This window comes from Hylobates moloch, unplaced genomic scaffold (assembly GCF_009828535.3).
Source record: "Hylobates moloch isolate HMO894 unplaced genomic scaffold, HMol_V3 SCAFFOLD_1, whole genome shotgun sequence".
NCBI lineage: Eukaryota > Metazoa > Chordata > Mammalia > Primates > Hylobatidae > Hylobates > Hylobates moloch.
In genome coordinates, this window is record NW_026652276.1 from 99,657,791 (window position 1) to 99,667,411 (window position 9,621).

A 9,621-nucleotide genomic window follows, 5' to 3' on the forward strand; every position below is an offset into this window, starting at 1 on the left:
CACCCACGTGAGCCAGGCCAGGCCATGTGTCCTGGCAGCCTTCACCCAGGGGTTCTTTCCAAAGGAAATTTTACCCTCTCATCCCAAAGATACCTCTCATAATTTGGAATTTGATCAAATCACAGTATCTGAGAGTTAAAAGGAAACCAAGGAGTTACTCTAAATGTCCAACCCTAAAATCCAAGTGACAGATGTCACTTTCACTCTTGCCTTCTCCAGCTAGTTCTTCACCAAATTCTGTCAAGACTTGGTGAAGAAAATTCTCTGGCCTCTGTCCTCCACACATTGTCACCATCATCTCTCACCTAGACTGCCACAGTACAGCCTCAGGGCCAGCCTCTTGAAACTCAGACAGACTTGTTTGCTCTTGTTTTTCCTTGTGGAGCAGCACAGCACCTCTGTTCTCTCTTGTCCCTCTGACAAGCAGTATTTGAAGACAGCTGTTGTCGTTTTGTACTTTCACTGTTTTCTTCTGTGGTTTAAGGAATGCTTCAGCCTCTCTCTTTAGATATAATTTCCAGTTCTTCCCATCATGGGCACCTGCTTTAGTGACAGGTTCTCACTGTGGTCTTCTAGGCCAGACACAGCCATCCAGCTAGTGATCTGTGCAGAAAGAGCCATGACTTCCTGCGATCAGGTCACTCAGCCAAGACCGCCTCACCCCTTTCATTCTCCCTCACCGCCCCCACCTGCCCCTCCCAGATGGAAGCTAGAAGAAATTGGGTTGTGAGTCTCCTTTTGGAAAGGTAGCCCTGGGGGAGTCAGAGCTGGGGTGTGGGGGAAGGCTAACTCATTGAGCGATCTTTCGCCTGTATTCAGGTAGAATAGCTCTGGGGAGAGGAGCCTGTTGTGTGGGATGAGGGAACAGAGTGGGAGAACTGAGGAGAAGATGTGGAGGTCTCTAAAAATCCAGGAGGGGAAAGATTCCTGGGTTATTTAAATACTAACCAAGCTAAGGGTGCTTCACAAGAGGATATGAGCAGCTTGGGGGCTTTGCATCAATATGGACACCTGTGTACAGCCAGGCAGCCCAGTGCACTGGGTTGAGTCACAGCCTTAGAATCTGGGAGCTTGACACCATGCTCCCTAAAGCCTTTGACACTGTTTATTGAGAGGCTGGGTCTAGGTTGTCTCCTCTTGAATATGGGCTCTGTGATGCTTGACTAATAGATGATAGAAATGATGCCATGCTAGTTAGTGGGCCCAGATTTTAAGGAAACTGGCAGTTTCCATTTCCTGTCTCTTCCTGTACCTGGGTTCACACTTGGAACCTGGTCACCATTCTGTGAGCAAGGCCAGCAGCCGAAGGAAAAGGCCGTGTGTAGGTGTTCCTGCCAGCAGTCCTCACCGAGGTCCCAGCCAACATCCATGCTGGCTGCCAGACTCAGTCCAGACGGGAGTCAGATGATTCCACCCTCCCCTGTTTTTCCATTTTCCCAGCTGAGGTCCAGGCATCAGGGAGCAGAGACAGCCCATCTTTTTCTGTGCACTTTCCAAATTCCTGACCATGGAGTCCATGAGCATAATAGGATGTAAACCACTCAGTCTGGAGGGGTTTGTTATGTAGCCATAGCAACTGGAACAGGGCCGTAGAGTCATAAGACTCCCAACTTTTGGACATTTATATCAGTTTTTTTTTTTTTTTTTTTTTGAGACGGAGTCTCGCTCTGTCGCCCAGGCTGGAGTGCAGTGGCGCAATCTCGGCTCACTGCAAGCTCCGCCTCCTGGGTTCACGCCATTCTCCTGCCTCAGCCTCTCCGAGTAGCTGGGACTACAGGCGCCCGCCACCACGCCCGGCTAATTTTTTGTATTTTTAGTAGAGACGGGGTTTCACTGTGGTCTCGATCTCCTGACCTCGTGATCCACCCGCCTCGGCCTCCCAAAGTGCTGGGATTACAAGCGTGAGCCACCGCGCCCGGCCTTATATCAGTTTTTTTTTTTAAATTGTAGGTTATATAAACACATACTAATTCTTCTATATTATACACATTTAAAATGTAACAGAGGAGTTGATGAAATAAGTGTTTTAAAATATTTCATTGGTTAACAGTGCAAAATACCTTTTTGCTCTTAAAAAAGGGCTTAGTGAGAGCAAAGTGAGAAACATTTTTTAAAATCATGGTTCAACATTTTCTGAAGTTCAGTTGAAAGTTCAGTTTAGGGCTGGGTGCGGTGGCTCACGCCTGTAATCCCAGCACTTTGGGAGGCCAAGGCGGGCAGATCACGAGGTCAAGAGATTGAGACCATCCTGGCCAACATGGTAAAACCCCGTCTCTACTAAAAATACAACAAAATTAGCTGGATGTGGTGGCACATGCCTGTAGTCGCAGCTACTCAGGAGGCTGAGACAGGAGAATTGCTTGAACCCGGGAGATGGAGGTTGCAGTGAACCAAGATTGTGCCACTGCACTCCAGCCTGGCGACCCAGCAAGACTCCGTTTCAAAAAAAAAAAAAAAAAAAAGTTCAGTTTATTCTGATACTTAATTTTAATGACCTTCATAACTGCCAGGAGTACCTCTCAAAAATAGGCAAATCCAAGTGGATTAGGTGCCTCTTTGCAGTTACCACTTTTTAAATAGATCCAAACCTGCTGAAAATCATCTAGAAGACGTGAATAGGTCAAAGGATGATTTCCCGGCACAGACAACAGTGCTGTTGTGAGGATAAGCATTGTCTGGGAGCACAAAACCTGAAGTGTGTGAGCTGCAGTGTGTGGTGATGGGCTGGGGGTTTGCCTCTCTTCCCTCAGGATACTGATCATATTCCAGGGGAATCATGACTTACAATGTTTTTATCTACACTTGATCTTGGCCAAGAGGCCAAGAAGCGATACTGTGTTTTTGTCTTAAAAGGTTAGAATTTTTCTTTATTTCTGCTGCACAACATCTGTGGATATTTTTTTGTGCACGCCCTCACCCTGACAGGCTCAGCTGTGAAGGGTTCGTGCCAGCGAGCCCCACTGCCGGTCATCCAGGACAGCCCAGGGCTCTGGCTTCTCAGCAGCACCTCCCACTGGCCAGGCCCAGACCAGGCTGGACGAGCCTGAGGCCAGCTTAGGTAGCAGGCACGGAGGCCTCTGCCCAGCCTGGTAAGTGATGCAGAGCAGTGCTTTTCAGGGGCTGGCACTGTAGGGTCCAGCCCTACTAGGTCTGTGGGTTTTTCTCCTCCTGTGCGGAGATGAGAGATCGTAGAAATGAAGACACAAGACAAAGAGAAGAAAAGACAGCTGGGCCCAGGGAACCACTACCACCTAGACGCGGAGACCAGTAGTGGCTCTGAATACCTGACCGCGCTGCTATTTATTGTATACAAGGCAAAAGGGGCAGGGTAAGGAGTGCGAGTCATCTCCATTGATTGATAAGGTCACAAGAGTCACGTGTCCACCGGACAGGGGGCCTTTCTCTTTTAGGTAGCCGAGGCGGAGAGAGAGAGGACAGTTTACGTCATTATTTCTTCTATGCTCTTCTCAGAAAGATCAAAGACTTTAATACTTTCACTAATTCTGCTACTGCTATCTAGAAGGTGGAGCCAGGTGTACAGAGCGGAACATGAAACAGGAGCGTGACTGTTGAAGCACAGCATCACAGGGAGACGGTTAGGCCTCCAGATGGCTGTGGGCGGGCCTGACTCATGTCAGGCCTTCCACAAGAGGTGGTGGAGCAGGGTCTTCTCTAACTCCTCCTGGGAAAGGGAGACTCCCTTTCCCGGTCAGCTAAGTAACGGGTGCCTTCTCTAGGCACTGGCATTACCACTAGACCAGGGAGCCCTCTATTGGCCCTGTCCAGGCGTGACAGAGGGCTCACACTCTTATCTTCCGGTCACTTCTCACCGTGTCCCTTCAGCTCCTATCTCTGTATGGCCTGGTTTTTCCTAGGTTATAATTGTAGAACAAAGATTATTATAATGGAATAAAGAGTAATGCTATAAACTAATGATTATATTAATATATAATCATATCTATAATCTATTTCTAGTATAACTATTCTTATTCTATGTGTTTTCTTTATTATCCTGGAACAGCTTGTGTCCTCGGTCTCTTGCCTTGGCAGCTGGGTGGCTTGCCTCCCACATGGCACTGCTGGGCGTTGTCTGTTAATATTGAATAATTGTTTTAAGATTATTTTCAATGATTTTCAATAAGGCTTTACCTTTTTTAACTTGCACTGTGGCCATGAGCTCTGCCAGAAGTGACTTGTTGGTGTTATCTCCTGAGTTATAAAGTGAAGGGATTTTTTTTTTTTTTTTTTTTTTTTTTTCCAGATTACTGAGTCTTCAGTTACTAGGTAAGTCGCCCCATCCTTATAACTCCATAACTCCAGGTGACACTGACCGGGGTTTATGGGATGAAAGAGGAGTGTGTGCTTGGATGATGGGGTGTGATATTGAAGGGGTGAAAGGTTTCTTCTCACACACTGACATCGTGAGGTCTTCCTTGAGTGCTTTAGATCCTTCCCTCAGGATAGAATGAAATACTGAGATCCTAGAAAGGATTCACAAGACGAGTCACTCATTAGTGCAGATTCACCGATTCACCCCTAGATGTGTGTGGGATTTTGATGGCAGAGAGAAACAGGCACTGAAGATTTTTGGTTAGGACAGGGCAGAGAAATAAGGAGAAGAGTTGAAAATTCACCAAAGGATAGATAAACCCGGGGCGTTTAGAGAAGACCTGTAGTGTGCAAAGGAGCCCAGAATCCTGGGGAAACTTGGAGGGAAATATACTTAATTTGATTCACTAAGTTAGGCCCAGTGAAGGGATTGGGCGGCATAGGTAGAAGCTGAAAAATAAAGCATCTTGTATTGCTGGAATAGCCTCTGTTTTTGAGGTCGCATCCAAACTTAGCGAGGCAGCTTAACCTGCTGAGAGACGTGGGTTCAACTCCTGGCTCCTGCACTGCCAGGGCAGAGGACTGCCATTTGCTGACACAATCTTGTAATTCAATTTAATTTTTTAACCAAGGTGTGGGAGAAGGCAGCTCCGCATAATGCTGAATATTATGGGTTCTGAAGTGAAAATTTTTGTCAGGGTTTAAATTTTGGCTTCATTGTGTAAGTAGCCTTTCCACCCCGGTCAAGTTATTTCCCACATAAAGTGATTGCTAAGTATGGAGCTGATGTACGTGCATCACTGAGAATGGGTTTAGCACATAGTATCCACTGAAGACGCTATCTCGCATTAGCTGTATTACTGTGATAAAGGATAAGCTATACTTAAAGTTACAGAGGAACAAAAGCGGCCCTTTTCACAACATTTAAAGCAGGCATGTAAAAATAAATGCAGTAGTGACAAGTCTTATGCTACAGACTCAGATGAGCAGAAACAACTTTATTTTTCCTCTGTAATTTCAAGCTCTTTTTCTGCCCAGCTGCTGAGAAAATTTAACTTCTGAGTCTTCTTGGCTTCCTTCCTTTTTTCCCTAAGGTTGTGTCAAGTGCCAAAGCATTTAGGGGAGGGAGGAGGCCTCTAGTCCTCTGTCAAAAATATTTTGGATTTTTCTAGCCATTTCCCTTTCTCTGTGGTGAGACTAGGCCCTCCAGGACCCTGTGTTTTGGCCCCAGGAATTGAGACCATCCGAATCAGCTGCCTGGTCTCAGCTGTGGGCCCATGGGCCTACAGAAGAACAGAGGCTCCTCAGGGCTGAGCTGTTTGCTGCCCAGAACCAAGGCTAGGATGAGGAGCTCAGACTCTTCCAGTGGAAGCAGTGCTAGAACTGAGACAGCCGCCCCTGAAGAGGGGACATTGACATACAGTTGATCTGCCTGGGAAGGTGTAATAGAGATGAACTTGTGTCATCACATCTTCCACACAAGCCACAAAGAAAGCTAATCCTGATTCCTGGTGAGAAGAAACCAAACTCAAGGAATGTTTTATATCACAGGATGGTCATAGCCTGTACTGGGGCACAAGCCAGGGCTGAGTAGAGTGCTGCCCCTGCACTCACTGACTTGATCCTCTTATTTACTCTGTGGATCGGTCCCTGTTGGGATCCTGCTGCTTTGGGAAATTGCTGTGTTAAGCTTGCAGAGCTATGAAATTGTGGCCCTATTTCAAACCCATGAGGGCCTAATTCTACAGACCGACCACTGGGCTGTTTTACTGCAGCAGGACTTGGGCTGGGGATGCAGGGATTTCACCAAGGAATGTTGGGCAGGAGGTGGCCATTGTGAAACCTGTCCCATCTTGCCTGTACCTCCTGGCTGAAAATGGGATGCAGGACTTAGATTGCCCAGCTTAGGAATTATTTGTGGTTTTGCTGTTCACAATTCTGGAGAATGTTCAGGGATACTCAAGAAGTTCTGAGAATAAGGGCCCTCACATATATCAGAACATGAAAGCATTCCAGTTAGGACCTTGTGATATTGAAACTAGAATAAGCAACCCAATGGATAGACTATGAAAGAGAATCCACATATAGACTTATGTGTAAGAATTTATGATCAAGGTGGCATTTTGAAACAGTAGGGAAGGAGCCCAGCAGCAAATGGTCTGGGGACTCCTGGCCCTCCACCTGAGACATTACACAGCTCTTTTTTTGAGACAGAGTTTCGCTCTTGTTGCCCAGGCTGGAGTGCAATGGTGGGATCTCGGCTCACCACAACCTCCGCCCCTGGGTTTAAGTGATTCTCCTGCCTCAGCCTCCCGAGTAGCTGGCATTACAGGCATGCGCCACCACAACCAGCTAATTTTGTATTTTTAGTAGAGACAGGATTTCTCCATGTTGGTCAGGTTGGTCTCGAACTCCCGACCTCAAGTGATCCGCCTGCCTTGGCCTCCCAAAGTGCTGGGATTACAAGCGTGAGCCACTGTGCCTGGCTACACAGCCTTTTTTTTTTCTTCTTTTTTTGAGACAGAGTCTCGCTCTGTCGCCCAGACTGGAGTGCAGTGGTGCGATCTCTGCTCACCACAAGCTCCACCTCCCGGGTTCACGCCATTCTCCTGCCTCAGCCTCCTGAGTAGCTGGGACTACAGGTGCCCCCCACCATGCCCAGCTAATTTTTTTCATATTTTTAGTAGAGATGGGGTTTCATCGTGTTAGCCAGGACAGTCTCGATCTCCTGACCTCGTGATCTGCCTGCCTTGGCCTCCCATAGTGTTGGGATTACAGGCGTGAGCCACCGCGCCCGGCCTACACAGCCTTTTAATACCACCTCCAAAGTAAAGTTCTTCATGGACTAGGAAGAAACTCTTTATAGAGTTATGCATAAAAACAAAGCCATAAAAATATTTTCATAATCTTAGCCTTCCTAAGCAATACACAAAAACCAGAAATGATAATGTTAAAGAACAAGCCTCATGAAAATTCAAACAGGGAGGGGAACGGAAGGAGCTGGCCAAAGGAGAACTTTGTGTTCTATGCTGTTTGAATCTTACACAATGAGAATTTAGGGGATAATGTGACTTAAAAAATTGAAAAAAAAAATTGAAAATGGTGGGTAGTCAACTTTGTACCATGGCTTTTAAATCCCTCAGTAAGTTCTGGGCTCCCGTATTGGGGTGAATAAAAAAGACAGTTCCTCCAGGGCTCAGTGTCCACCTGTGAAAATGCCCCCAGGGCTGCTGAGAACCCAACTGGGAGGCCACCTGCAATCCTGTGATGATCATCCAAGAAGGAAGGGCGCACTACTCTGGGGCAGCTTCCTGGAGGTGGTGGAATTTGATCTCCTTCTTACAAAGTGGGATTTCAGCAGGTGGTGTAGGGAAGTTTAAATTTTTTCCCTGAAGGTTTAATAATCTGAGTCTATGAAACAAACATAAAACATTAACAGGAAAAAAACCGACTTAAAAATGTTATTACGTGCACACATGTGCACAAGTCATACAAAATATATAAAAAAAGAAATGGCCAGATGGTTGACACTTTTATAACCGTCTTGAAATTACAGAAATAATGGGAGGCCTGGAGCGCAGCAAGACAGATTAGGGGAAGGGGAGAGTAGAGACTTGGCTAGCAAAGGTCTCGTCCTGCAGGTGACACCTCACAGCTGGTGCTCTGCGGAGCCTGTGGTAAGCAAGCCCTTCAGACCCTTAAAGGGGTCTGCCTCTCAGTTTGTCTTTCCTAGATCCGGACACGAGGACTGCAGAGAAAGGCTGTGTGCATCTGCTATCTACTCCACTGTCTCCTCTGCAGAGGTAGATTTCCCTGACTGAAGACCACGTTGCAGGCCCACAGCTGCCTACAGGCCCTCTGGGCAACCGTCCCAAAATATGGCAAAGAAACCTATTCTGAGGTTAAATATTTTGGTTTCTTTCAGTGGGAGGCAAGGGTCTTCCGGAGTAGGGAGGTAGATGTGCAGCAGCCTCAGGTGCTCTAGGTGCTCTGCAGCTACGCTGGCCAGGCCACCTGAGGTAGGTCCCCTCTGCACCAGTCTCACACCCTGCCTGGGGGATGGTAGTGGAGAAAGCAGTAAAAGCAGGTCTGAGGCAGGTGTGGAGATCAGTACAGGTGGCCTGGGCGAAGGGCAAAGGGTGAAGAGAATGTTGGGAGCCATGGGTGACTGGCTGCAGGCATAGGCACCATGAAGGCCACTATGGGCTGCAGGGTGTGGATAAGGGGACAGAGTTTGCCCCAGAGACCAAATTGGTTTGTGTCAAACACCACAGGATTTTTATTTTGTATTTTTTTAATTTTTATTTATTTATTTTTTTTTTTGAGATAGATAGGGTCTCACTCTTGCCCATGCTGGAGTGTAGTGGCGTGATCTTGGCTCACTGCAGCCTCCACCTCCCAGGGTCAAGTGATCCTTCTGCCTCAGCCTCCTGAGTAACTGGGACTACAGGCGAAAGCCACCACACCCGGCTAATGTTTATTTTTTGTAAAGGCAGGGTCTCAGTATGTTGCCCAGGCTGGTCTCAAACTCCTGGGCTCAAGTGATCCACCCACCTCAGCCTCCTGAAGTGCTGGGATTACAGTCATGAGCCACCACATCCAGCCAGCACCACGGGATTAAGCAGACATGATGAGTCTTTGACACGGGCAAACCAGGGCCCAGAGAGGTGACTTGGGACAGGGCTGTCTCTTTAGTCCTTACCACACCGTGGACGAGATCAACCTTAAGACAGCACCCTGGGCTCTCACTGGACTCTGGATTCCGGGTCACAGCACACAAAGCAAACTGATCCCTGGAAAGGGTCACCTGTTGCTGCCTAGCAGCATTCTGGTAGGTTTGCATCCTCGAGGTGACATAAGCAGTGAAGCAATTCAGAGCAACATTTATTTATCAAGACAGGGTCTCACTCTGTCACCCAGACTGGAGTGCAGTGGTGTAATCATGGTTCACTGCAACTTCCACCTCCTGGGCTTAAGCGATCCTTCAACCTCAGCCTCCCAAATAGTTGAAACTACAGGTGCCCGCCACCATTCCTGGCTAATTCTTTCTTTCTTTCTTTCTTTCTTTCTTTCTTCCTTCCTTCCTTCCTTCCTTCCTTCCTTCCTTCCTTCCTTCCTTCCTTTCCTTCTTCTTTTTTTTTTTTGTAGAGATAGGGTCTCACCATGTTGCCCAGGCTGGTCTTGAACTCCTGGACTCATCCTAAAGTGCTGGCCTCTCATTCCCTGTCTGTGCACACCTCATGGCAAGGGCCAGCCCGTTTCCTCCCGGTCACCCCCAAATCTTGCTGCTTT

At 47.5% G+C, this 9,621-nt stretch overlaps 1 protein-coding gene across 13 annotated transcripts in view; it reads left to right on the top strand.

The window, feature by feature from the left end:
* STAG3 (STAG3 cohesin complex component) overlaps nucleotides 1-9,605 on the top strand; it is a 45,117-nt gene extending 35,512 nt beyond the window's left edge. For 8 of the 13 annotated variants that reach the window (XR_009214669.1, XR_009214676.1, XR_009214680.1 and 5 more), the window contains 3 exons: nucleotides 4,262-4,284; nucleotides 7,886-8,230; nucleotides 9,478-9,604. Coding sequence is in view for 4 of the 13 variants with exons in the window: in XM_058443390.1 (XP_058299373.1) it covers nucleotides 4,262-4,284; nucleotides 7,886-8,132; nucleotides 9,478-9,483 (276 nt within the window). In the remaining 9 variants the exon portion in view is untranslated. Of the gene's footprint in view, nucleotides 1-4,261; nucleotides 4,285-7,885; nucleotides 8,231-9,477 lie in introns of those variants that run through there. The other 5 variants (XR_009214681.1, XM_058443390.1, XM_058443406.1 and 2 more) reach the window with 5 other exon arrangements.
* The last annotated feature ends 16 nt before the right edge of the window (nucleotides 9,606-9,621 follow it).